The 26,211-nt window shown below is 38.5% G+C and overlaps 7 protein-coding genes across 9 annotated transcripts in view; 4 read left to right on the top strand and 3 right to left on the bottom strand.

The window, feature by feature from the left end:
* The first annotated feature begins 312 nt into the window (after positions 1–312).
* LOC133845197 (uncharacterized) lies at positions 313–1,286 on the top strand. Its single transcript, XM_062279586.1, has 4 exons — positions 313–489; positions 550–782; positions 840–1,016; positions 1,085–1,286. Coding segments are annotated over exons 1-4 (609 nt in total). The 5' UTR covers positions 313–488; the 3' UTR covers positions 1,283–1,286.
* Positions 1,287–4,810: 3,524 nt separating this feature from the next.
* Positions 4,811–6,424, bottom strand: LOC133840313 (glycerol-3-phosphate phosphatase). Its single transcript, XM_062272077.1, has 3 exons — positions 6,183–6,424; positions 5,105–5,789; positions 4,811–5,041 (listed from the first exon to the last, which is right to left on the bottom strand). The coding sequence occupies exons 1-3, from the start codon at positions 6,277–6,279 to the stop codon at positions 4,885–4,887; spliced, it is 939 nt and encodes a 312-aa protein (XP_062128061.1). The 5' UTR covers positions 6,280–6,424; the 3' UTR covers positions 4,811–4,884.
* Positions 6,425–6,466: 42 nt separating this feature from the next.
* On the bottom strand, positions 6,467–8,404 carry LOC133840312 (glycerol-3-phosphate phosphatase). Its single transcript, XM_062272076.1, has 2 exons — positions 8,111–8,404; positions 6,467–7,494 (listed from the first exon to the last, which is right to left on the bottom strand). Exons 1-2 carry the CDS (start codon positions 8,205–8,207, stop codon positions 6,641–6,643), a joined length of 951 nt encoding a protein of 316 aa, XP_062128060.1. The 5' UTR covers positions 8,208–8,404; the 3' UTR covers positions 6,467–6,640.
* A 115-nt stretch (positions 8,405–8,519) lies between these two features.
* On the bottom strand, positions 8,520–10,672 carry LOC133840311 (mediator of RNA polymerase II transcription subunit 19). Its single transcript, XM_062272075.1, has 3 exons — positions 9,933–10,672; positions 9,748–9,865; positions 8,520–9,690 (listed from the first exon to the last, which is right to left on the bottom strand). The coding sequence occupies exons 1-3, from the start codon at positions 10,368–10,370 to the stop codon at positions 9,200–9,202; spliced, it is 1,047 nt and encodes a 348-aa protein (XP_062128059.1). The 5' UTR covers positions 10,371–10,672; the 3' UTR covers positions 8,520–9,199.
* A 332-nt stretch (positions 10,673–11,004) lies between these two features.
* On the top strand, positions 11,005–13,284 carry LOC133840309 (dihydrolipoyl dehydrogenase, mitochondrial). Its single transcript, XM_062272073.1, has 4 exons — positions 11,005–11,186; positions 11,487–12,014; positions 12,071–12,949; positions 13,012–13,284. The coding sequence occupies exons 1-4, from the start codon at positions 11,148–11,150 to the stop codon at positions 13,075–13,077; spliced, it is 1,512 nt and encodes a 503-aa protein (XP_062128057.1). The 5' UTR covers positions 11,005–11,147; the 3' UTR covers positions 13,078–13,284.
* A 422-nt stretch (positions 13,285–13,706) lies between these two features.
* LOC133844150 (uncharacterized) lies at positions 13,707–16,229 on the top strand. The gene is made up of 3 exons (XM_062278006.1): positions 13,707–14,130; positions 14,194–14,630; positions 14,688–16,229. The coding sequence occupies exons 1-3, from the start codon at positions 13,894–13,896 to the stop codon at positions 16,096–16,098; spliced, it is 2,085 nt and encodes a 694-aa protein (XP_062133990.1). The 5' UTR covers positions 13,707–13,893; the 3' UTR covers positions 16,099–16,229.
* Positions 16,230–16,354: 125 nt separating this feature from the next.
* LOC133844152 (rab11 family-interacting protein 3) overlaps positions 16,355–26,211 on the top strand; it is a 52,723-nt gene continuing 42,866 nt past the window's right edge. Inside the window, exon 1 of one of the 3 annotated variants that reach the window (XM_062278017.1) lies at positions 16,355–17,054. The gene's annotated coding sequence lies outside the window, so the exon portion shown is untranslated. The remainder of the gene's footprint in view (positions 17,055–26,211) is intronic. The other 2 variants (XM_062278016.1, XM_062278015.1) reach the window with 2 other exon arrangements.

The raw sequence follows: 26,211 nt of genomic DNA, 5'->3' as shown, positions 1-26,211 counted from the left end.
ATAAAGTGTGTGCAACATTAAAAGAGGTATGAAACATTCCATTACTTAAACATTACTCAATAATGTCAAACCTTTTTGATCAGTGTAAAGAACACCTTGTGTACTTGACTTGATTATTATTTTGGCAGCTATATCAATATTGGTATATTATAAAAATAAACATAATATTAATAATTGAACTAAATAATAGAAGGATGTTTTTGAAATCTTTTCAAAATTGATTGATATTTCATTACCTTAAAGGTGTTTCTCTAAAATCCTACAAAATCCACTTTATCGGGTTTTTACTTAGATGAAAACATTATAAAAGATTGCAATTGTATAACCCTTCATTATAAAATCAACAGCACCTATAATTATTATAGTGTTGAAAAAGTAATTATTATAATTACAAAACAAATCAGATAAAACGGTAGCAAAAACATGTTCGTCAAGATAATTTGATCAAATCTTGCACGTGTCCAGCTCGAAATTTCAACATATAAAAGAGTAAGAGACTATAGGTCTTAACATATCAAAGTATAATGTGGCTAAATCGTGTAATTTTAGTGCAATTGGCAGTAGTCGTCGGAATAGTGAGCTTCACAAAAGCCCATAGATACTTAGCCGAGTATGAAGATGATGAGTTGTTCAGTGACTGTCCCAACCAACCGGAGAATGTACTAAATATTCATGGACTCGCAAATTTGACAGAGTTGACTTTTACCCGACAACAGGACAATTTTCATGTATCAGGAAATTTTACGTTGCTATGGAATATTGAGAAAACGGATCGCGTTCAGGTGATTTCTTTGAATATTTTCTAAAATATTATCTTAATGGCAAAATATGCTCTTCAGGGGACGTTTGTCATTTTTAAATATGATCGTCGGGAGTGGGTACCAACTCTGTACACTATAAAATGTAATGATTTTTGTCCAATACTGTTTGATAAGAATCAATATTGGTACTCATTATGGACAAAATACATAACGAATATCGACGAAATAAAAAACAAGTGTCTAAATGTTCCGGGGGTAAGAATCATGAAATCAGTAACTATTTTGAATGATAGTGTGACAAAATAAAATAATCATTTTTCCAGACAAAAATTATACAAGAAGACTTCGATATGCATATAGAAATCGCAAATGCAATGGATAATATGGAAGGAGAACATAAAATACGAGTTGAGCTTCAAGCATTTGACCAGTCAAACAGAATGCGTCCAACTTCCATATGTTATGAAGTTAAAGTAAACTTTGTAAAATTAGCACGAAAATTAAATGCAAAATTGCCCTAATAAACGACTTACATGTCTACCACTTTGTGAATTTTTAACGGGGGGGCTATTTACATTTCTGGCCTAATAATGAAAATGCGAATATTTATAAAAAAAAAATGGATTTATTGTTTGTCACAGTATTCTACAGCAAGATTTATATACTTTTGAATGCCCTCAAATCAATTGTTGAGGCACTTTTTCCACTCTGATTGAGGCACCTCCAAAACATGGTTTTTGAACGCTTTAACAGCATCTTCTGACATCGAAAATCGATGACCACGCCTTTTTTCGATAATGTGCGGGTATAAAAAGAAGTCATTGGGTGCCAAGTCAGGGCTGTACGGCGGATGACCCATGAATTCCACGTTTTCACCGCAAAAAAAGGCGCGGGCTTGAGCTGGTGTGTGAGAGTTCGCGTTGTCATGGTGCGGAATGATCCATCTTTTCTTGTTCGATTTTCGAATTTCTACAAGGACTTCAGGCTTACAAATTATGGTGTACCAATCAGAATTGACCGTCCTACATTGCTCAAGCGAAACAGTCGCCACATGACCAGTTTTACCGAAGAAACAGGCGACCATTTGCTGAATAGTGCTTCCTCCACGAACAAGGTTCGTTGGATTTGGCTCGTCTTCAAAGACCCACACGGTCGATTGCTGTTTTGTTTTGGGCTCATAACCATAGATCCATGATTCGTCACCTGTGCCTATCTTATAAATGTCTTTTGAAGCACAGGGAATGTATTTTTCCAAAATTTCTTTGAACCAATCCACACAAGCCTTTTTTTGAGCAATTGTCAAATTGTGCGGGATCCAACGAGAACAATCCTTTTTTACGACCAGGTGTTTATGCAATATCGAATGTATTCTGGTGGAAGAAATGTCAAAGGATGCCTCTATCTCACGATATGTCACATGACGATCTAGCATTATCAGTTCACGCACGGCATCAATGTTTTCTGGCACAACGTCTGTTTTTTGGACGACCTTCACAACCTTCGTCTTCCAGCGAGCATCGGCCACGATAGAATCCATTAAACCAGTATTTCACAGGGCTATAGGATGGCACTTCATCGCCTTATAAAGATTTAAGATTGTCGTAATAATCCAAGTCGAAAGGTAAGTTTTTGATTAATCGTTTATCGATATCAAACGTGGTCGCACATGAAAAAAGTTGTATGGAGCTTTTATCGATAAAAGTCCAATTGGTCCTAATATGGCTAAAAGTGACCTAGGCCAGAAACTTAAATAGCAACCCTCGTATACCCGCTACCGCTACTTTTGTATGGGCAAAACGCTTACCTACTAGGGGTCTTAGTTGCTTTGGCTGACAATCTGGTATATTGTGCCGTCTATGGTATATTTTGAATGTGGTTTTATATCGAGCAGTGGTTTTAGTCGAGCACACTCGACTGTAAATTTCTTACTTGTTTCTTATATAAAAGCATTATACAAGATTGCAATTGTATATCCCTTCATTATGAAATTAACTATATCTATAATGATTATAGGGTTGAAAATTATAATTATAATAATTACAAAACAAATCAGATAAAACGGTAACAAAAACATGTTCGTCAAGATAATTTGATCAAATCTTGCACGTGTCCAGCTCGAAATTTCAACATATAAAAGAGTAAGAGACTATAGGTCTTAACATATCAAAGTATAATGTGGCTAAATCGTGTAATTTTAGTGCAATTGGCAGTAGTCGTCGGAATAGTGATCTTCACAAAAGCCCATAGATACTTAGCCGAGTATGAAGATGATGAGTTGTTCAGTGACTGTCCCAACCAACCGGAGAATGTAATAAATATTCATGGACTCGCAAATTTGACAGAGTTGACTTTTACCCCAGAACAGGACAATTTGCATGTATCAGGAAATTTTACGTTGCAATGGAATATTGAGAAAACGGATCGCGTTCAGGTGATTTCTTAGAATATTTTCGAAAAAATTATTGTTATGGCAAAATGTGCTCTTCAGGCGACGGTTGCCGTTTTTAAATATGATCGTCGAGAGTGGGTACCAACTCTGTACACTATAAAATGTAATGATTTTTGTCCAATACTGTTTGATAAAAATCAATATTGGTACTCAGTATGGACAAAATACATAACGAATATCGACGAAATAAAGAACAAGTGTCTAAATGTTCCGGGGGTAAGATATCATGAAATCAGTAACTATTTTGAATGATAGTGTGACAAAATAAAATAATTATTTTTTCAGACAAAGTTTATACAAGAAGACTTCGATATGCATATAGAAATCGAAAATAAAATGGCTGATATAGAAGGAGAACATAAAATACGAGTTGAGCTTAAAGCATTTGACCAGTTAAACAGGATGCGTCCAACTTCCATATGTTATGAAGTTAAAGTAAACTTTGTAAAATTAGCACGAAAATTAAATGCAAAATTGCCCTAATAAACGACTTACATGTCTACCACTTTGTGAGTTTTTATTTTTGTATTTAGTTTCGCAATAATTCGTGCCGCAGATGTCTTGGAAAAATAGTCAAAAGTTTTCAAATATCCATTTATTAATTTTTTACATATCGGTGTGCAGGGAAAACGCTGAAAAAAATAGTGTTGTAAAGCTTATGGAATACAAGACGCTGATGTAAGTTTTAAGCTCTCTGCAGTAAGTTACACTTATTACATAACAATAAAAGTTTGTTAAATTAGATGTTTCTTTACCTGCTACCTATGTGGTTGAAGGGAATTATAACTTTTGGTCACATCACATGATGTTGTTGCAGGCAGATCAAGATTGTATAATATTTGTTTCACGCCTTCTTCTGACCAGGAAATTGATACAAAAACAAAAAAAAATAAAAAACAGAAATTAAATGCTATTGTTTTTATTAAAAGCCAAACGTTATATAAAATATAATCACTATATAAGACTAAAATTGTATTTCTCTCCATTATGGGATTATCAAGTCCATTGATGCAATCAATATGGTGTTGAAATTTTAATTATAATAATTACCCATGATATTAAGTCAAGTAAGAAAGATACAGTTGAGTGTGCTCGACTGTGAGATACCAGCCACCCATTGTGAATCAAAGCTATGTATACAGTGCAGTATTCATTTAGAAATATACCAAATGAATATACCAAAAAATACAAATAATATAACAAGTATAATGATCGAGGACTACGTCTCATACGATCATTATACTTGTTATATTATTTGTATTTCCATATATATATATATATATATATATATATATATATATATATATATATATATATATATATATGTATGTATGTATATATATATGTATATATATACATACATCCACGATCAATCATTTCGTAAATTAATTAATTAATTAATTAATTTAATGGTCTGAATAAATATTGAAAATATATAACATGAGCCTCTTAGTAGCTGAGTTTTTTGACTGGGGAATACAAAAATTAAAATTGGAAAATATATTTTGTTATCAGCATGACATTTTACGTTCACTTACTATTTTTTTAAGTTATTTATAGACTAGACAGTACAAAATTTGTTAGAATGCATTTTATTGACATTCAACACGGTTTTTGCTTATCATTTTTGTTCACACTATTATTTATTACTATTATTTACAATTTGATCGAGGCCTATATATAAGGCAATAGATTGCCTAGCTTGGGCAGATAAACATCTGGCATTGGCAGCTGGGGGTTCTCACGCAACTTATCCAATTGATAGCTGCCCGTGCCCACTAGGAGGGATTGCATGTTACAGTTCCTGGCAAAGGTGACGTCGACTTTGCAGCTACAAAGGCAGAGAGAGTGTGACAGATTTGATGTTGAATGACATTTCGCAGCTGCTGCTTACCAATCGCCAATCATTAGCGTACGCTCTGGCTGCAATGCAGCTGTGCTCAGCAGTGGCTCAAGCACCAAAGGATTCGGTTTGCCCATTTCCAATGCCGGACGTTCGGCACAGGTTTCGATGGCGGCGACAAAGGCGCCGGTGCCGGGTATGTGAAGAGAGGGATATTTGTGCACGGCATCCTTGTTCGTAACGAGAAATAGGCAATCGGGATTGCTGCTCAAAATGTGACAGGCACGGGCCAATTTGCAGTAGCTGAAATACTCGTCCCAACCGACAACAACGGCTCCAATATTGGCCGCAGCTGCGGGCGTGCTAAACTCACGCTGGACAAACTCCTGCCACTTGTCACCTGGCTGCAGTTCCTCGGCTTTACCAGCACCAAAGCTCTCAATGCCGGCGTCGTTTAATTCCCTGGCAATAGCCGCATTTCCCACCACGTAAACCCGCTTTGTGCGGTCGAATGTCTTGTGCTGCTTGAGATAATCAACAATGGTTTGTGTCGGCGAAATGATATGCGATTCATTTGGTATCTGAATGCCCAGTTTTTGAGCGCGTTGGAAGATTTCATTGCGAGTCTTGAGGCCATTATTTGTCATCAAGTAAATCTTTTTTCCAGCACGCGATTGCAGTGCATTCAACACTTCTACAGCGCCTTCGATAGCCGTATCATCAAACCATATTGTGCCTAATTAATATGATTTAAATAATAAGTTTAAATTCAAATTCGATCGCGCGCGTAAAGCTTCTACAAATAACTAAAGAAAGGTGGCAACGCCAATATCTAATATTGATATACTCGTATGTTGCCATTTTATAGCTGTGTTTTTTAATAATTGTTGATACAAATCTAATCATTTAAAAGGTAACAAAAACCAGTTCTAAGATCTAGAAGTAATCGAATTTTTTTAAAAGAAAAATGGAAAATTATTTAAAAAGATGCGTTTTTTTTTAAATTTCAAAATGGACAGAATACTTTAAATAGTGTAAACAAGTTAGTATACTTTGGTATATTCCACTTGCGGTCACTTTGACTTGCAGTCTTCTACTCATACACGCACACATAGAAATGCTTACTCACCGTCGCCGTCACTGATAATCGTATCGAAGCTCTTCAGCCAGTCGCTCACCTGTTCGGCCTGAAGATCTAGCAAATTCGTGCCGCTCGCCTTAAACATGCTGTAATGGCGCACTGATTATAACTGTCGGCCGAATTCGCACGAAAAACGTTCGTGCCCCAACCACAATTGAGCGTCGGCTGAGCGGCAAACACAGTTAGCTCGCTGTACATGCTATCTCCCTTGCACTTATGGATGGATAGTTCATATGCGCTACACTTGATGGCATTTCAATAAACATGATCAGTTTACAAAACAATTGTAGTTTTATTGTAAATTGAACTAGAAACATTTATATTTTTGTTATGTGTAAAATAAATTCCCATCTATTGGTTATATTTTAATAGCGTCCCTGAGCGGAATACATACATAGGTTAGTTCATTGAGAATAAATGAATAAATTCAAATAAAAGTTAAAAACTTAATAACTGCCACCAGTTGCCTTATCAACAATAAAAGGCAGCAGATCTCCCAATCTGGGCAGGTACACATCAGGTATTAGCTTTTTGTCCTCTGGATTTTTGCTCTGCTTCCACTCGGCAACATCGCTCAACTGATGGATGCCGGTGCCAACCAGCAGCGTTTGAAAGCCGCAATTGTATCCTAGAAGTACATCTGTATTGGCACGATCGCCAACCATCAGAGTTCGCGATGGATCAATAATCTTCTGATTGATCAATGGTGCACAAATGGCCGGATTCGGTTTACCAATAACGATCGGTTCCCGTTCCGCACATGTTTGAATGGCTCTCACAAAACTACCGCTGCCTGGCACGACAAGCGTTGGCATTGGAAAACGTTCATCCGTATTTGTGGCGATGAATAAGCAGTTCGGATCGCTAAGGTACGATGCGGCTTTTGTCATTTTCGGAAAGCTAAAATGTTCATCGAATCCAACCACAACGGCGCCAATATCCTTCTCCAATACTAAATGCTTTGACATAAACTCTCCCAACGATCCGTGCATCTGATCTGGGCCAACTGTTGTATGTGCAATGCCTACGGCATCCAGTTCTTTAGTAATACCCTCCGATCCAATCACATAGACCTTTTTGCTAAAGTTGTGTGCCTTTAAATAAGCTGCTGTAGCATGGGCAGTTGATATGATACCATTTTCAGTGATGTGATATCCCATATCAACGCCCTTTTTAAGCAACTCGGCGCGAGTCTTTGTCGAGTTATTTGTGCAAAAATAAATGCTTTTGCCTATGGTTTTCAAATTATTCATAGCATCTGCGGATCCAGCAATTGGCTCACCATAGACCCACAGCACGCCTGTATAAATGCAAGATTAAATTGTTATGAATAGAAATAATAGTTAATCATCTAAAAAAATCAATAAAATATTTACCACAATTTTTATAATATACGTTTACCAGAATTATTTTCTAACTTTAAAGTATTATTAAATTTAAGTCGGAATTATTTTCATTTATCAGTTTTCCACATATAGTATTACTTAAAAATATTATAGCATTTTTTAAATCTTGTAAATATTGTATCATATCTCATTCTATAGTATCTTTGTATTAATAAATGGTTTGTTTTTTTTTTAATTAATACTAGACTATATGCGCCTGTCTAAAGTTGACAAACAAATTTCATAATATTTCATATCAATTATTATGTTCCTAAGCATGAAGTGGAGCAGCTTCAAGAGGTCTTGTTAGCCGCACCCCATTGACATTGTGCTTTGACATTGAAATTTGCGCGGCCACGCACACGCACACACACAAACACATGCACAACACGCAAAAGGCATAACTACACAAAACTATAGTGACTGGTGACGTAGAGCCTGTCTGCTTTCGAAAACTTCCTATCGTTACGCAATTTACATATATGTATATATTTTGTGGTGTAGCATCATTTAATAATTTACTTCACTTACCATCGCAATCAGTAATAACAGAATCAAAGCTATCTAGCCAAGCTTTGACCTCATCTTTTGATAGGTTCAATAGGTTGGTGCACGTTTGTTTATACATTGTACGTTTATCGTTGTTTTAATTGATGAAGTGCTTACACATGGGACTGGGATAATCAAATGTCAGTTTCGTACTGCAGGTTACCTTTTAATTACAACATTTCATTCACTGATAATTTATTTATGTATATCCATGGGCTGATGGCCTTTCAACTATCTGGCAGCTCTCCAAAACCAATCAGCTGTTTGCTTTCAGGCTCAGCTGGTCCAAAAGTACTGTCGATTTAGGGTATATTTTAGTACATTCCCCGGAGTAGCTGTTGCATTTGCCAATATTTTCCCTTTCTTTGCCCGCCAAGGATGAAATTCGAAATTGTTAAATATAATTGTTTATTACATTTCTATGCCGTTTATTATTGTAATGGGCGCTTACATATATAATTAATTACTTAGAGTACAGGTTTCTGTTTTGTTAAATCTCAGCTTTTTTCTTTCATTCATTATTAACTGTTTTTTTTTTATACAAACATGCTGGAAGAACAAACCATTGCAAACAAAGAAAAATACTGTAGCTAGCACTAAAGTTTTAAGCAAAATAAGAATATTCATGTTGATGACTGATCATTTTGTAAACTGCATGCTTGGATTTGTATAAATTTGTAAATGTATATGCGGTGTATATAATTAGGTTTTTGCAGTGTTGGGGGTTTGTAATTGTGGAATCTAGAGCGAAAATTTAGCATTTTGTACCATAATTTGCATTAAATAAATCTCATTAAGCTAGCAATGCATTACAAAACGAACGAAAAGTTGGCTAATTACAATTTAAACTATTTTTACAATCATAATTTTAAATTATAACCTAAACATTAAACTTTTTTTTTCTTTTAGTTGTTTTTTTTTTGTTTGTTTTTTGTTATCAAGAAATTGCATTTAGAGCGTGCGTTTGTATTTTGGACACATGTGATTTTCTTTTGTTGTTAAAGGAGCTATGGATGTGTGTGTTTGTGTGAGAGAGGTAATGAGCCAAGTCTATTAACTAATGGATTTCGCCTAAAACTGTGACACTAATAAACTGCCTGGACCGCCCGCTCCGCCACTACTCGGGTTGCCGCCCGGTCCACCGCCGCTCGTGCCAAGCACAGAGCCCAATAACGCTCCACTGGGCATTTGTTGTTGATGCTGATGTTGCTGTTGGTGCTGCATTGACAACTGTTGTTGTGGCTGCTGCTGTTGTTGCATTTGCAGCGATGGCGGAAAACTATTAAGACCCATGCCCGTATTCATGCCGCCCATAACGCCGCTTGATCCCATTGGATTATTTGACATGCCCGCTGTGGCGCCCATAACTGGTCCAGCTCCCATGCCACCAGCCAAGGCACCGCCACCGCCGGGCATGCCCATGCCCAACGCTGACCCAGGCTCAGGACTTTGATTTTTCTTTTTTCGTTTCTTTTCCTTTTTACGCTTCTTGCGCTCTTTGTCATCCTCGTGACGTTTCTGCTTTTTGTGCTTCTTCTCGTAGGTCTCCAAGCCAGCGGAATCTAAAAAGGTTGCAATGAGAAGAGTTGCAGCTAAGCGCAAACTTCACTTGAACTTACCCAGCAGCGTTGACTCTGTACCGCCCGTGGTGACGCCGTCTTTGTGTTTGTGCTTTTTGTGCTTGTTTTTGTGTTTACGCGCAGGTGTTGCATATGTGGTGCGATACTGTTCCGGCAGCTGGCAAGAGTAAATAATAAATATGATTAGAAATACATACAATTACAATTGGAAGGATGAGACAAACCGGTCCAGGATGCAAACGAAAACCGGCTAACTGCACGGCAGTCAGTGGCAGCAGCTCTTTGCCACCAATGGGCGGCTTCTCGATTACGCTGCGCAGTGTGCTGTTCTCGACGGGATGCGTGATGAGGTCATTGATGCCGGGTATATTTGGCAGAAAAGAGGCCAAGGATTCCTTGAACTTTTTCTCCTTGAATTTTGTTAGCGTATGATGCAGTCCATATTCGGTCATGAGATCCTTGTCACCTGTCAATTCAGCCTTCGCTGGTGGCTCCTTCATCGAATAGAATGGTCCTGTGTGTATTATTGTTGGTGTTTTACCTAACGATATCGTTGTCTTCAGCGTTCCCGACGAGTCCTGTCGCGCCACCACTGGCGATCGACCGCCGTGGGGCGAGGAGCGCGGTGAGTCCATCATAATGTTGCCGTAGTTGCTCATCATTTTGTCGCAGTTGCAGGAACAGGAATAAAAGGCAGACGAACTTTCAAGTTAGGCACTCATACAACAACAGCAACAACAACAAGGCCAGACAGCGCAGCAACTTTCGCAAGTCGCTAGCAGACGCTGCCGCATACACAAATTGCGAGCACTATTTGCTCGGCTTGCTATTGCGGCCGCTTAACACTTTTAACTATGTTTTAACAATTATTTTGCACGTTTTATTGCGATTTTCTTTACTGAATTTGCAGACAAACTCTCGCCATCTTGTTGTGTTCGTGTACAAGTGGGCACAGACAGCGAATAACTAAACATACCATGTATGCTATGCTAGGGCCTGAAATACCAAAATTGTGGTCCGATTACATTGCATATCGAAATGAAGTTCTTATCGAAATAAATAAACTAAATTGAGCGGAAAAATGTAACGAATTCGACTTTTTGTTTTTTGCAAAAGTATATTTAAGAATTTTGAGGAATCTTTAAAAACGTTAAATGTAATTTAAAATAAATTTTTTAAATGGTATACAATTGAACGTGTATCTCTTAATAGTGTAACCAGTCTCAAACAACCAAATGTGATATATCTCACAGTACAGTGGTATATTTTGGAACGCAGCTTGTGGTCACGCTGGCCCAGTCATCATCTGCGATTTGTGCCGTGTTCTAGCAAAAAATTTCCAGAATAATTTTCAGTGCAAGCTTTGAAAATTATTGGAAATCATAGTAGTAGTTGGTGGAATTTCAAAACACGAAAGTAAATTTTACAACTAACCAACAATGCAGTCGACGTTATCGAGAGCTGCGGCTGTTGCCAAGGTACTAACTAAGAAGTCAATGTAAAAAACATTACCAAAAAATCTCAATCGAGGGTTATGCAATTCTAACCTAAATAGGTCATAACTTTGGCATTAACTGCATTAGTGACGTCAAAACCGTAAAGTGATTGTGAATGTCAAGGTCGTTCATTAACCGCTGTTATTAAGATTGTTAATCTCAAAAAGACTGTTAAATGCCACTGCGATTAGCGTAAACACAACAAAACCGTAAAAATAATATTGACAGTGTGACCAGTGTGTCTTTTGAAATTAAAACCGTTCCTTAAATTTTTGCTTGCAGTCTCAGCTACGCACCAATGCTGCGATTTTGGGCTCATTAAATGCCCGCTTCTATTCCGCAACACACGAAGCTGATATTGTGGTGATTGGCTCTGGCCCTGGTGGCTATGTGGCCGCCATCAAAGCGGCCCAAATGGGCATGAAGACCGTCAGCGTGGAGAAGGAGGCAACGCTCGGCGGCACCTGTTTGAATGTCGGTTGCATTCCATCGAAGGCACTGCTCAACAATTCGCATTATTATCATATGGCACACTCCGGTGATCTGGCAAAGCGTGGCATCAACTGCGGTGAGGTGACACTCGATCTGGAGAAGCTGATGGCCCAAAAGACGAATGCCGTCAAGGGCTTGACGGGCGGCATCGCGATGCTGTTCAAGAAGAACAAGGTCACCCAGCTGACGGGCTTTGGCAGCATTGTCAATCCCAACGAAGTGCTGGTGAAAAAGAACGACGGCACCACCGAAACGGTGAAGACCAAGAACATATTGATTGCCACCGGCTCCGAAGTGACTCCCTTCCCAGGCATCACGGTAAATATAAATATTACTTATTTTTGCTTCAATCTCTTACGTGTATTTATATGCAGATCGATGAGGAAGTGATTGTGAGCAGCACTGGAGCCTTGAAACTGGCTCAGGTGCCCAAGCATTTGGTTGTGATCGGCGCTGGTGTTATTGGCCTCGAACTGGGCTCAGTGTGGTCTCGTTTGGGCGCTGAAGTCACTGCCATTGAGTTCATGGACACTATTGGCGGTGTGGGCATCGATAATGAGGTGTCTAAGACCTTCCAGAAGGTCCTCACTAAACAAGGACTCAAGTTCAAGCTGGGCACTAAAGTAATGGGCGCCTCACGCAGCGGCAACAATGTCACCGTCAACGTAGAGGATGCCAAGTCTGGTGCCAAGGAGGAGATCCAGTGCGATGCTCTGTTGGTGAGCGTGGGACGTCGCCCCTACACCGAGGGTCTTGGCCTCGAGGGTGTTGGCATTGTGAAGGACGATCGTGGTCGCATTCCCGTCAATGCCACGTTCCAGACGGTCGTGCCAAACATTTATGCCATCGGCGATTGCATTCATGGCCCAATGTTGGCCCACAAGGCTGAGGATGAGGGCTTGATTACCATCGAGGGCATCAATGGCGGTCATGTGCATATCGATTACAACTGCGTGCCCAGCGTGGTCTACACACATCCCGAGGTCGCGTGGGTTGGCAAATCCGAGGAGACGCTGAAGCAGGAGGGTGTCGCCTACAAGGTCGGCAAATTCCCCTTCATGGCCAATTCGCGTGCAAAGACAAACAACGAGACCGATGGTTTCGTTAAAGTTTTGGCTGATCAGGCCACAGATCGCGTGCTGGGAACGCACATCATTGGCCCCTCGGCCGGTGAGCTGATCAATGAGGCTGTTCTGGCCATGGAGTATGGCGCATCGTCTGAGGATATTGCCCGTGTCTGTCATGCTCATCCAGTAAGTTGGAAAAACACTTTCCCACTTCATAAAATATTGATTAATTTGATGTTTCTTTGTAGACCTGCGCTGAGGCTCTGCGTGAGGCGAATGTGGCTGCTGCTTTTGGCAAACCCATTAATTTCTAAATCGTTTTCTTGCTGCTGCCCTGCAACAAACAAAAAATCAACACATTTCGATATACCTAAAAGTGTCTGCGAGTTGAAAATTCTCATTGTGCAAATATTTCAAAAATTCGCCGATAAATATATAGAACTGCAATGTATTGCAAAAATATATAATTGAAAATCGTTGTCCTAAGTATAGCAATAAAATCGCGTTTAAATTTACGATAACTAGCGCGCACTCATTTTATTACAAATTATCGGTGGATGCTGAATGTCGTTGGTCGTGATGGGCAAGAGTACGTTTATCGATAAGTGAAAATGTTAAACAATGCCATTAAATAAAGGTTTGTCCACAATGAATTTGTAATACATGATTGTAACACGATTTGTAATTGTTTATGTATTAATAAGTACTTTTATTTTTTAATAATGCGATCGATATGTTTGAGTCGATCTACATACATAAAAGCGAATATGAAATAGACGACTTATCGACACAGTGAACCTTTTCGTAATTTCTTTGGCAGACTGACGGTGGGGATAGTTAAAGCAATCAATTTGAAATAACGTGTAGCAATCGATATACACTCGGTCAACTAAGTTATCGAAGTGTCAGTTTTGTTTGGTCACACTTGACATATGTTCATATTTTGGTTTTTTAAAAAAGAAATACCTAGTGCAAAATTAAACACACAATCAGATTCGGGGTGTTATTTTCTTTAACTTTTGCTTTTTTGTTTTATTAAGTGTGATCCATATATGCAAAACCATTTAAAACTATTTATGTAATTTAAGCAGAAACCGCACACAAAATTCCGAATAAGAAACACTTGCGCAATGTTTCGCGTGGCCATCAAAATCAATGTTCCGAAGAACCATTCCAATTGCATTTCAATCTCGCGGCAAATGTCGCTGGCCAAACGGTTCCTGAATGCCAATCAATTTCAAACTACCACAATTGGATTTGGAGGAAAGGAACAGCGAACAGCGCCATCGTCGGCGACATCGCAACTACACGCAGCTGGCAAGCAGCAAAAGAAGTCGCCCAGTTTGGACAACAGCAATGAGCAGCCGGTGAGTAGCAGAAGTCTTGGATGGTGATGTAACAATTCACTCACTCCCCACTCCAAATGACAGACAAGCAGCACGCGCTGGCCACGCAAGGTGTTCAGTGGCATCCAGCCAACGGGTTCACTGCATCTGGGCAACTATTTGGGTGCAGTGCGAAAATGGCTGCAAATGCAGGAGCAGAACAGCAGCGATAACATCACCATTTGCATTGTGGACATGCATTCGATAACAATGCCACACAATCCTCCAATGCTGCGTGACAATATCTTCACCATGGCGGCCACGCTTCTCGCCTGCGGCATTGATCCGGCCAAGTGCACGTTGTTTGTGCAATCGGCGGTGCTGGAGCACAGCGAATTAAACTGGATACTCAGCTCGTTGACGACAATGCCGCGACTGGCGCAGCTGCCGCAGTTCAAGGAGAAGTCGCGACAGGTGCGCGATGTGCCGCTGGGTTTATATGTCTATCCCGTGCTGCAGGCCGCCGACATAATGCTCTACAAGTAAGAGAGTGCTTTAATCTATACCTGCCTTGACTTAAACCAAACTCTTTTTTGCAGAGCTACCCATGTACCCGTTGGCATTGATCAGCTGCAGCACATTCAGCTGGCCCAGCATCTGGCACGCAACTTCAATGGACGCTATGGCGAGCTGTTTCCCGTCTGCACGCCTGTCATTGAGCAGGACGATGGCTCCAGAGTCTTGTCTTTGCGTGATGTGTCGAAGAAGATGTCCAAATCGGATCCTAATCCCAAGGGCACAATTAATCTGGCCGACACCCCTGAACAAATCAAAGAGAAGATCAAAAAGGCTGTGACAGACTTTACGTCAGATATTTCTTACGATCCAAATACGCGTCCAGGCGTCAGTAATCTCGTCAATATACATGCCCATGTAACGAACTCGAGCATTGCCACCGTTGTAGAGGAGGCCAGTACCTTGGATACCGGACGCTACAAGGAACGTGTGGCCGATGCCGTCATTGAGCATTTGCGTCCCATACGCGAGCAGATCGATCGACATATGGCGAATCGAAAGGAGCTGAGCTACATGCTGGAAATGGGTGCCGATCGAGCGCGTCAAGTGGCCCAGCAAACGATGCTGGAGGTGAAGCAACGACTAGGACTAGGCACTTATTGCAATCAACCGGCTAGTGTACAGGTTGCGCCACTGCTGCCAGAGCATTCCAAGCTGACGGCGAGTCAACGACTGGCCAAGGGAGTTTTGCACCCGGAGGTCAATGCGCACAATCAGCCGCATTTCGAGCAACGCATGGAGGCGGGACGTTCCATTAATGTCATTGGGGGCGATGCTGGTGAGGCTATCAGCGGTGATTTCGATACAATGCAACAGCAGCTGCAATCGCGGAACATGCGACGCATGATCCAGAAACCCATTGTGCCTGTGCAGACGCTGCGCGTAGAGAAGTCAAGGAATCGAACGGCGTCACGTCATGTCTTCAAGCTGGACACTTTTAATGTGCCCAAGGTGGGCTTCAATGCGCCTTCAATGCAAGGCCCAACCCTGCACAACGCTCGACGCTCTGCATCGCCGGCAAGTGGACAACTGGGTTTTGCTGCCACGCTGCCTTTGAATGCGGTCAACAGCATTTCGGGCTTTAAATATGGACAGAGCGGCAATCACAGCGCCTTGGCTTCGGTGACTAGTCAAGCGAATGCGATTACCAAGCAGCAGGAGTTGGTCAGCACTTTGGCCAACAGTGCCTTCTATAAGGCAGCGGCCAGTTCCTTTAACAATGCCAATCCGAGTGTGGTCAATACTGCAGCCAAAACAGTCCGCAGCAAACAACAACAACAGCAGTTGCAGCCAGCGGAGTGTGATCAGAGCGAGTCCGAGCAGGCCGATGAGGACATTGAGCAATCGTTGGATCAGCAGGATGAGGATGAGGAATCCTCCGCGCCCTCGTCCAGTGACATTTCGAAGCCAGAGGCCACAAAAATGGAGAATTAAATAAGCACCATGCAAAACGTGTGCACTGTTGTTGTTTGGTATAGTCTTTGTAAGCAAAAATCGTCTGTTAAACTTAAACACTAGTCAACCAAAAAAAAAAAAATACACAAATTTAAATTTCGAAGTGTAAACTGTTTTTTGGTCATTTATTTAAAAGAAAAAGCTCAGTTTTAGTATTTTGCTTCAAGTCGATACGTTTGGTGTTTTGCTACTTGTAAATATGCGGTCACACAGTATGAATTGTTTGCTAGTTTCGTTGAATTGTGCGATTCGGTCGGATGTGCGCGCGCTTTTCTTCGACGTTCTTGTGTTTCGTATCGTCGCTCTAACTTACCTGTATATTCGTATGTGTGTGTGTCTCTGCGTGTGTTTGTGCAGCCAGCAAATCAAAACCTAATCAAAGTATGCAAATGCGTTGCCAACGTTACGCACGCGTAGAAAATACAGCTAAATAAAAAAACCCCAAATTGTGTTTGTTTGTGTGTGCGTGTTTCATTTGAAAAGCCGCAAAGCGTAAAAAGCATCAACATCACCCGCATGACCCGAGTGAAAGTGCAACAAATATCCCAACTAAATCAAAGCTTACACCTTTATTTCTTGGCCTTGTCCACACAACAAAGCAAACAAAACAAGTACATAGCAGCAAAATTAAAACATAATTAAGAGCAAAATATAGCCGTAATAAAAGAATCACTTGGACTACCTGTTGTCTAAGAAGTTCGTTGGACGCAGCGGAAAATACAAGCAGAAGCAGCGCAGCAGCAGCGGATTACAAAAAAAGAGGTGCGCAACAACAACACGAATAACAAGCGGGAAGAAGCAGAAAAATCTAACTGTTGCGTCTCTCGCTTCTTCGTTCGTGTGCGTGTGTTTATGAATTTGTGTGCGTGAAGTGCATTTAAAATATTTAGTTAATTGCGCTACGCTCAAATATTTTGCCCAACAGTTTTAAACAGGTGCGTTTTGTGTTATTTTTTGTTCTTTAACTGTTTTACATCATTTGGGGAACAACAGTTGTTGGCCGTTACACACACACAAATGCACATATGCTTGTGTTTGCATGGCTGTGTCTGTAAATGCTCATTAGCATTTTTGGGGACTGTCAAACTGTTACCCAAGGCAAAATAAAAAGTTGCTATTAAATTGGATGTTAAATATGTTTTATCAAGTTTAATAAATGAAATGTGATATTAATGTTGTTAGCATGCACAGTCATTTGTCTTGGTTTTTGTTGACACGCAATACTTATTATTATTGATTCTCAAACTGTAAGCGCAGTTGTCAGTGGTTGAAGCAGCATTGCTGTCTAAGCTTTTGTTTTTACTTTTTTGTGGTGTACGCGCAATTAAGCAAATTACTTGTTATAGTTGTAGTTGTAACATTTGCACCAATGCGAAATTCCCATTTCGTTTGCTGTTGTTTTTTTCAGTTGCCGTGCCAGTTGGCGCCATCACCAACGACGCTTTTTGCTTGGTTTATTGTTTTCTTTGGTTTAGTTTTTTATGTTTTTGCGTTTTAGCCATTTTTACCCTCTGATTTTAGCTAGAGAAAGGGTATTATAGACTGCTAAAAATAGAGAACAAGTGGAAATTCTATGCAGCATCCTTACAGTGCACTGCTTGCAAGCAGGTCTCCGCCACAGCATAATACCGCTTATTCACTCACACTCACTGCAGGGTATCTATTCTACACACACACGTACGTACAAATAGGAAGCTTTGCTGTTGCTTTTAATCCATTTGCTGTAATTGCAACCAAGCAGTGCACGCAAGAGCGCTACCAAGAGAGCGCGACAACCAGAATGAGAGCAAAGGAGCATTGAGAGCATGCACAAGTGTTTCCGGCTCTTGTTGTTGTAACTATGGCCACCTGCCCCGGCATAAATGCAACAGGAAGCCAGTCAGTCTATAAGAAAAAAAAAAAACTGAAGCGACATTAGACACTCGAAGCAGCCACGATGTTTTTTTTTTTTCGGTAATGCGAAACCCACTCAAAGATGCAGCAGCAGCTGCTCTCTGCTCTTTACGCTCTTTTGCTTCTTCTTTTGCTTTTGCATTGCATCACACGCGTATGGATTTTATTTCCTATTTTCTTGTGAGTGTTTTTTTTGCGTTTTCCATACGTATGGTAATTTGATAGTTTTCTTCATTTCGCCCAAGTCCATTTGGCCCCTATTAACATTGCTTAGCGCTCTAAAATTACAACAGCCATAGCAGTCCCCCCTTGTTCCTGTCTTTCTCTTGCCACCCACCTTGTTTCACCACCACTCTATTGGCATCTCCCTCACTCGTTTAGCTGTCTAATGGTTCTGCTTTGCAATGCACTTTGCATATGCCCAAAAATATGCATTGTTGTTGTTGTCGGGCCTTGGCACAGTTATGTGGCTTGGCCACGCTTTGTTTGCTGTTGTTGTGTCTTTAACTTGTTTGTCTTCTGGTTTATGCCTGAAGTATTTTACTGCAATTGCAGTTTTGGGGTTCTATGTTCGGCATGACCTGTTCCTACACGGTTTGAGCAGCACTAACGAGTTGCAAAGTGTCAAAATGCATAACAGGTTTGAGCAGCGCTTTGAAGCTGCGAAGTTGCTTGAGAGTTGTCCGGAGGAGGTTTAGGAAGCATTGACAACGGGATTAAATACTTGTTTTTATGTATTTTAGTAATCTTTTTTTAAGAAAAATACGTATACTTAGTTATACGTGAATTTATACGACAAAAACTAAAAGTAATAGAGAATTTAGGTTTTTCTATTTAATTTAAAGATATATTTGAACATGGTAAGGAGCCATTATATAAATAATTTTTACAAAAAAATAAACTAAAATATTGTTTTAATATACTGTGTCATGTATTTTGTTTTTTTAACTTTTATAAGGCCAGAAATATATTATATATTCAGTTAATAAGTTTCAGCTCTCCATAAATAACAATTCTTCAATACATTACCAACGTTTCTCATAAGTAAATTAACAAACAATTCTTTAGTACACTTTTTTGCAATTGCAAACGAATTTCCATTAAAAAAATACAATTTGTATAAAGTCGCTAATTAATGCATAAAAGCAACGAAATAACAATGATACTATATAAAAAAAAAGCTGCAGCTAAATATAAAATTACAGATTTGAACTTCAATTCGATTCAAGGCAAACGAGTCGAAATGATTTTGTTGTTTTAGCTTTTTACTTATTTTTTTCTGGTTTTTTGTTGTTGTGTTTTTTGTTTATAACCGAGAACTCGTGCCAGTTGTTTTGTTATTTTCGTTGCCAAAAGCAGAAGAAGAATGAGATGAGAAAAGAGCGAGAGAAGTGAAATAAACAAAAAAGAAGCTAAAAAAGCTGCCTAGCGACTTTTGTTAGACAGATGATGACATCGTCAATTGATTTGTAATTGGTTGAGAATTGAAGTGCAGTCGTCATCAAAGTGGGTCAAATGCATTTACCACCTGCCGCCGTTGCATGCACCACCAAATTGAGGTGCAATTGAAATGGGAATGCAGAGCGGTAGAGAGGGAAGGGGGGAATGCGATTGGTCATTGGAACAAGGCATATGTTTGTAATTAGTCAGGGAAACTCCCCGCTCTTCCCTCGCCAAGTCTGGCGACACTTTTCTCGCTCGTCTCTTTTTGAAGGCAACCGCTTTCTGGCCTAAGTAAATACAATTGCGGTGACTGAAAAGTCTGTAAACACACAGAAAACACAGAGAACTCATAGAGAGGGACTCTCAAAAGTACTGCAACGACTTTAAACAGGTGGCGACTACTTTGTTGTTGTTTATAAACGAATGTTTCTAGATATACGTACTTTGTATTTATTTTTATGTTTTTGTTCTGTCATGTGCGGCGAGCGTCGCACGCAGTTCTGTAATGTATCTTTCAGATACAAGTACGTGAGCCACAGACTTCCGCATCTCCTTTTGATTACAAATATCTCAGCATTCTAGATGCCTGTGCGTTTGTTCCCGTCAATCTAATAAAAATTCTCCATCTCCATTCCAGCTGCAATTGTCATGAGGGGAATTGCTTTTTTAAGACATTATAATTACTTTGCATTGCTTCTAATTTTACTGAGCTGCAACGATTGTGGGTCAACAGCAGTTTACAACTTCATTTTTTGGCATAAATAGAACTCTTTCTTCGGCACAAAGTTGTATACTTTTCGCTTTTGAAGTTTCAACTGCTTGTTGGATTATTAATTTACTTCTGGGAATGCAATTTATAGCCTTGCATACCCTGTAAAATGTACATAACAAATAGTTGTTTTTACTTAAGAACTCTATCTTTACTTTGAAGTTTCTCATTGTGTTTTGGAGTGCATTTTATTTTGCAGTTCATTGATTTGCATATCTGATAACAAATTAAACACAAAATTGGTGCTCAAGATTGAACTTGGTTTTACTTTAAGTAAAGAACTTCGCTTGACTTTGGATCTATTTTCTATGAACTATAAACCCTATGAAATGTATTTATTGTTATTATTCATATTTTATTGAAATAACGCAAACAATGAGATGAATCAGAGCGTCTAAGTTCTTTAGTCTAAAAATATATTTGAGAATCATATAAACCTCTATTTAATTTATTTAAAATGTTAAAAATATAGTAAATGTTAATGCTAAACATTTTTTTACTTTTGTTAACAAACTACACTTGCTTTTGGATGTGTTTTCTTCATTCATTCACTTCTGGCGCACAATTTAAATACTTTTCGTTTGTTGTCTAACATTTGTCAAAATATATGAATAATATTATTCTAAAGAATTTCCTAAATTCTTATTAGTTAATGTGCTAGTCTCACATCTTTTAAATTATACTTTTATTGCGTTTTTAATAATTCTTTTTCTTTGCTAAAGCAACCTTGAATATGTTGCCTTTCTCACTAAAAGTTCATTCTTTGACTTTGATATCCTTCCGCTAAGTATTGGCTTAAAAGAGTGACCTTTGGTCGACGTTGCCTCAACTGTCGACTCGATTTAGCCATTTATTTGCTGAGCTGCATCCAATTTAACATCTCCTAGTCGAGCACTCTCGTCTGCAACAATCTTGCTCTACAGCTGAGTACTTAAAAGCGATGTGGCAGAGTTGAAGAAGTATGCTTGCTGCCTGCCCCAACAACAACAACTTCGACTGCCTCATTATTCATTCAGCAAAGGCAGTCGGCCAAGTAGAATATATGTGTGTGTTTTCTTTTTTGGCTTCCGCTTGAGTGTGTAGGCCTCAAGAATTTTAAACCTGCTGCATGTTGACAACGAGAGAGACGGAGAGAGAGGGGAGAGGAGTGAGGTTGGGCTACGAGGCTGGGCTACAAATTAGCGGGAACTGCCAGCGAGGCATCCACGATCCAAAAAATATAGCAACTCTCTCGAGGTGCAGACAGTTTTTCGAGATGCATAAAAATAAAATATGTCAAAGCGTCGCAAATGGGATTTGCTCTGGTATTTTAGGAGTAGTAGTAGAAGGCGGGCGAATTTTCCTTGTACGTTCGTTGAGGAAAATCTTAATTGAATTTTCACACTACAATTTACACATTTGCTTTGGGGGGTCTTTTTTGTGCCCTTCATCTGGCTAAATTATGGCCATTTTCATTCGTATTTTGACCCAATTTGTCAAACAATTTGTCGCCCAAAAATAAAAGAAAAAAGTTGTCAACTTCAAAACTGTAAATGAATTTCAAGTTCCCAAAAAAATACAAAAAAAAAACTTTAGAAACTTTGCTACAGTTTTCCCACAGTTTGTATTGTCATTCGGTTGTGTTTTTGTGCATTTTCCACACGTTTTTCATCCTCCACCCAGTGACCCAATTCTTCACATTTGATTCTTCACTTTCAAGTGTCGCAATGCATTTTCTTATTTTCTCTTTTCATTTGGTTTTCATGTTCTTGTTGTTGCACAATTAATCAATATTGTCTTAATCTATTTGGTCTCTGATTCTTTTCGACTTTTCTCTATTTTTTTATGGGGGGCGTTTGTTTTTTTCCCCTCCCACCATTATTTGTTTAATGGGGGGCGTTCTGAAGGGCCATTAAATAAGCTTTAATGTTGTTTGTTATGGTGATTTTTCGCTTCCTTATCAGTTTTCTCTATTTGAACGCAATTGAATTGAAACTTTGTATAATTGTTAACTGATTTATTTTGCACTTATCCCACAAATTTTCTTGAAATCCGCTCAATGATTTTTATTTTATAAACAGTTGAACTTTTTAATCGTACTGTTTGCAATCTATATAAGTTCTTTGTTGTTTTTTTTTGTATTTTTACTTAGTACAAAAGTATGCAAATATTTGCAGTAAAAGCACGTAGCCAGTTCCAAGTGCAATACAGTTAGTTATAATTAATGTATTTGAACGTAAAACACGTTTTTTTTTACAGTCACAAACTCTTCAGAACTCGATTAGTTGTTTTAGCTATTGCATAAGTGGGATGCTAACGGTTGAGCATTTGTCCAACAAATTTCTACAATATTTTTTTTAAACCAAATTTATCTTATCGTCAGTTTTTATCTCAGTCTTTATGGACCGGCTGTTGAAGCACTCAGCAAAATATCTCGCCAACTGTTCGCATCTTGAGCAGGTAGAAACGAGAGAAAGAAAAAGGTTTCTCAGAGTGTGAGAGAACATTCCACTCTTTTGGCAGAGAATTTCAATAGAATTCTCTATGATACTCACTGGCATTTGCTTCGCTTGAATTATGCACTAGAGTTATTCCAATCCCATTTCAAACTCAACGCAACCAAAGCGAATCGCGTGTGCCATGCCACATGTTGTTCTTCTAGTTGCTGTTGCCACATTGGTGTCTTTCGCTTGCCTCCTCTTTGCTTGTGGCACTTGAGAGAGTTACATGACCAAACTTGGCTGCCCGCTCGATTGTTCGCCAGAGACCAGAGTTCGTGTGGTTTCATAATACCATCGCATTACACGTATTATATGCCAGTTTATGCCCGAGGAATGAATGATATATGTATGTTCACATGTATAGCCAGCCATGTGACTGATCATAGCTGGTAGGCTCATTAAAATGCCAGACCAGCTGACAGCTAATTGCAGACATTCTTCTCCGCGTCAACTGGGCCAAAAATATACAAATTTTCAATTGTCAACTCAAGTTGACGACAGAGAGACAATTTCATAAGTTGCAAAAGGTTTAAGTTCATTTACTCGGTATTTTATTTAGTATTTTATATTCAATACGGTCCTAGCAAAATTTTCTCTTTGTCTTTGTTCGCACATTCGTGAACGTTTCACAATTATATTATTAACAATATCGAATTAGAATACACATACAAATATATAATATTACTTGTAAAACATTTAAGATTCTTTATTCAGTATTTTATTTGGTTTTTTTATATTCAATACGGTCTTAACAATATTTTCTCTTTATCTTATTTGTTCGCACATTCGCGAACGTTTCACGATTACATTATTAAGAATATGGAATTAGAATACACATACAAATATGTCTTTTACCGAGAGCTATTGCTTTCAGATGTTATAAGGTTTAAGTTCATTTATTCAGTATTTTATTTAGTATTTCTTTCTCTTTTCTTTGTTGGCAAATTCGCAAACGTTTTACGTTTATATTCTTTGAAATATTGAGTTTAAATACACATATAAATATATAATTTACTTGAAAACATTTAAGATTATAGTTCAGTATTTTCAGTATTTTGTTTTGTATTCTATATGCAATACGTTCTTTTATTTAGTATTTCTTTCTCTTTCCTTTGTTTCATTCGCAAACGCTTCATACATTCATGCGAATTTAAAATTTACTTTAATCTAAAACTTTATTATTATTTTTTTTTACAGCTTGTGACAAACATTTGCATTAGATTTTATTTTCTCTTTCACCTTTTTTTAGTTTTATTATAAATATTATTCATTTATTTATTTTTCAACTTTTGTAATTGTTTTGCATTTATTTATTTACAATTTTTCTGTACTAACTTTTAATTGCTGCGTCTTTTTGAAAGTGTGTTTTTCTTCATTATGAAATGCTTGATAAAACCTCTCACTAACTACATATTTTTATAGCGTGTTTTTCGATAACTTTTGACTCTGTTTGCATTAAACTTTTTATTACTTCGACATGTCAGAGAAAGTATGATTTGACTGGTTAGTTTAAAATGTATTTAGCAACACTTAAAAGGATCAATATCTTTCAACATACAATCTTATTAGTATATTGTTGTTTATTTTCCTCCTTATAGGTAATTTAGACACATCTATGCTTGTTATTAGCTCAACAACACATGTAATCCATAAGCACAGACTGCCTCAACTCCCTGTCATTCACTCCCTACACCTCTCTCTCTACTTTGCTCCCTTTTCTTTACAGTCTTCACAGCTGTTCGCAGTGTCATTTCGGAATAATCCAAAGAGATCGTTCAGCAGTTCACTTGATTAGTAAATTGAAGCGTTTGCCCATCGTAAATTTGACATCATCCACTAAATGTACATATGTGTACATATATAGAGTATGTTCTCTCTCGACTTAATACACATGTATTTGTATATGTAGTACACTCGTTTTTCTCAATATTTATTGTGCTGTGCTGTGCTGTGCCGGACAAGTTCAAGTTTGTGACTCATGTCAAAGTCACTGGGGGCAGCACCAGCAGCAATAGAGGCAAAGGCAACGGCAACGGCAGCTGCTCTATTGCTCCATTGAGTCTGTGGTCAGCAGTCGCCCATTTGGCTGGCTATAGTCTCGGATAACATCTAATAAGTAGCAAACGCCCCCACAAACAAGCCGTTTGTGCTATAATTAAATATATATTGAGTTCTCTGGCATGTGCTCTTGATCTGTAGCATATGGCTAATGCTCTCAGTACAAGTATCAATGTGTTTCACGATGTAATCTGAAACTTAAATGCAGAATAATCTTGAAAAAGTCGTGCTCAGCTGTAAGAAAAATGTTATGAGAGCTTGTTAAGTGTAAAATATTTAGACAACAGCTTAAAGCTCTTAACCAGATGATTTAAATAAACATTTTATATACTATATTGCATTTGATTGTCTTAATATTGAGATGTAAAATAGATTATTCTGCAGTAAAAATCGAATTATTCTATGTAAAAATAATACCCTTCCATTTTGTATATACCAGGTATATATAGTATATTTAGACATTCATATATGTAGCTTTAAGCTCTTTAAAAGATGATTTTAAGAAGCTTTTCTTGCATATATATTTTGTTTCTCTTAAGATTGCAATACTTAGTTGTGTATAAAACTGCAGTTGTAAATGTAAATTATTGTAGTGCTTAGAATATTTGACAGCTTACTTAACACAGTTTAGTTAATAATATTCGTAATTTATTTAAGCTTTCGCCATAAATTTGTTTGTTAACCGACTGCGTCAATTCCGCTTAAATTCTAGAGTACAGAATAGTTTACAAAGCAGCTGCATTGTGGAATGATTAAACAACTTGATTAATAGAGTTAAGTGGCTAGTAAAGCTTTTTCAATTAAAGCAACAGCTTAAAGCTCTTAGCAACAGTAATTTAATGATGCTTACGCTAATCACATTGTTCTCACAATAGGAGTTTTCTTTGTTTTCGCAAACTTTTCACACCGTTCTTTATTTTTATTGCGCACACTCGTATCAGGTGCTGATGATTATGATGATGACGATGACGATGATGATGATGTTGGTGTTGATGGGTTGTGTGTTGGAGTTGTAAACAATGGAAAACCGTTCATGGGAAATACATTTATAATTATAGAAGCGGAGACGACAACAAAAACCTGCAAGCTTGCATGAAAAATGCATTACAAATCAGCGAATCAGCGAAGTGCAAGCAGAGGGAGCGATGTAGGAAGATGCTTGAGAATCGCCGTGAGGCATGACAGATAAATTTGATTCAGGCCCGCCCCATTCTCTATCTTTTCCCCTCCTCATCCTCCCTCTTTATTGCACTACAGCATCCTATGTGCCTTTGTGTAACTGTAAACGAAACGGTCTCTCACTTTATTGTTGTTATTGTTGTTGTTGCTCGTTGTGTTGTATCGCAGGTTGCAATAACTGAAAATTTGGTTTTGTGGCTCGACCAGATGGCATCAAATTAAATTGGCATTATTATTAGCTGACACAGATGTTTTTTTGAGCTCAGTGTA

Source organism: Drosophila sulfurigaster, chromosome 3, assembly GCF_023558435.1.
Source record: "Drosophila sulfurigaster albostrigata strain 15112-1811.04 chromosome 3, ASM2355843v2, whole genome shotgun sequence".
Classification (NCBI taxonomy): Eukaryota; Metazoa; Arthropoda; class Insecta; order Diptera; family Drosophilidae; genus Drosophila; species Drosophila sulfurigaster.
This window is presented reverse-complemented; position numbering and strand designations above follow the sequence as displayed.

Bases quoted from the DNA above. Each gene is read 5' to 3' on its own strand.
- LOC133844150 (XM_062278006.1), top strand. From the start codon at position 13,894: ATGTTTCGCGTGGCCATCAAAATCAATGTTCCGAAGAACCATTCCAAT. The intron at 14,131-14,193 runs GTGAGTAGCAGA...TCCAAATGACAG, and splicing joins ACAACAGCAATGAGCAGCCG to ACAAGCAGCACGCGCTGGCC. The intron at 14,631-14,687 runs GTAAGAGAGTGC...TCTTTTTTGCAG, and splicing joins GCCGACATAATGCTCTACAA to AGCTACCCATGTACCCGTTG.
- LOC133840311 (XM_062272075.1), bottom strand. From the start codon at position 10,370: ATGATGAGCAACTACGGCAACATTATGATGGACTCACCGCGCTCCTCG. The intron at 9,866-9,932 runs GTTTGTCTCATC...TACTCTTGCCAG, and splicing joins TTCGTTTGCATCCTGGACCG to CTGCCGGAACAGTATCGCAC. The intron at 9,691-9,747 runs GTAAGTTCAAGT...CAACCTTTTTAG, and splicing joins TACAGAGTCAACGCTGCTGG to ATTCCGCTGGCTTGGAGACC.
- LOC133845197 (XM_062279586.1), top strand. The intron at 783-839 runs GTGATTTCTTTG...TATGCTCTTCAG, and splicing joins AGAAAACGGATCGCGTTCAG to GGGACGTTTGTCATTTTTAA. The intron at 1,017-1,084 runs GTAAGAATCATG...TCATTTTTCCAG, and splicing joins AGTGTCTAAATGTTCCGGGG to ACAAAAATTATACAAGAAGA.
- LOC133840312 (XM_062272076.1), bottom strand. From the start codon at position 8,207: ATGTATAAACAAACGTGCACCAACCTATTGAACCTATCAAAAGATGAG. The intron at 7,495-8,110 runs GTAAGTGAAGTA...GCATTTATACAG, and splicing joins TGTTATTACTGATTGCGATG to GCGTGCTGTGGGTCTATGGT.
- LOC133840309 (XM_062272073.1), top strand. From the start codon at position 11,148: ATGCAGTCGACGTTATCGAGAGCTGCGGCTGTTGCCAAG. The intron at 12,015-12,070 runs GTAAATATAAAT...ATTTATATGCAG, and splicing joins CTCCCTTCCCAGGCATCACG to ATCGATGAGGAAGTGATTGT. The intron at 12,950-13,011 runs GTAAGTTGGAAA...GTTTCTTTGTAG, and splicing joins GTGTCTGTCATGCTCATCCA to ACCTGCGCTGAGGCTCTGCG.
- LOC133840313 (XM_062272077.1), bottom strand. From the start codon at position 6,279: ATGTTTAAGGCGAGCGGCACGAATTTGCTAGATCTTCAGGCCGAACAG. The intron at 5,790-6,182 runs GTGAGTAAGCAT...CATATTAATTAG, and splicing joins GATTATCAGTGACGGCGACG to GCACAATATGGTTTGATGAT. The intron at 5,042-5,104 runs GTAAGCAGCAGC...CTGCCTTTGTAG, and splicing joins ACGCTAATGATTGGCGATTG to CTGCAAAGTCGACGTCACCT.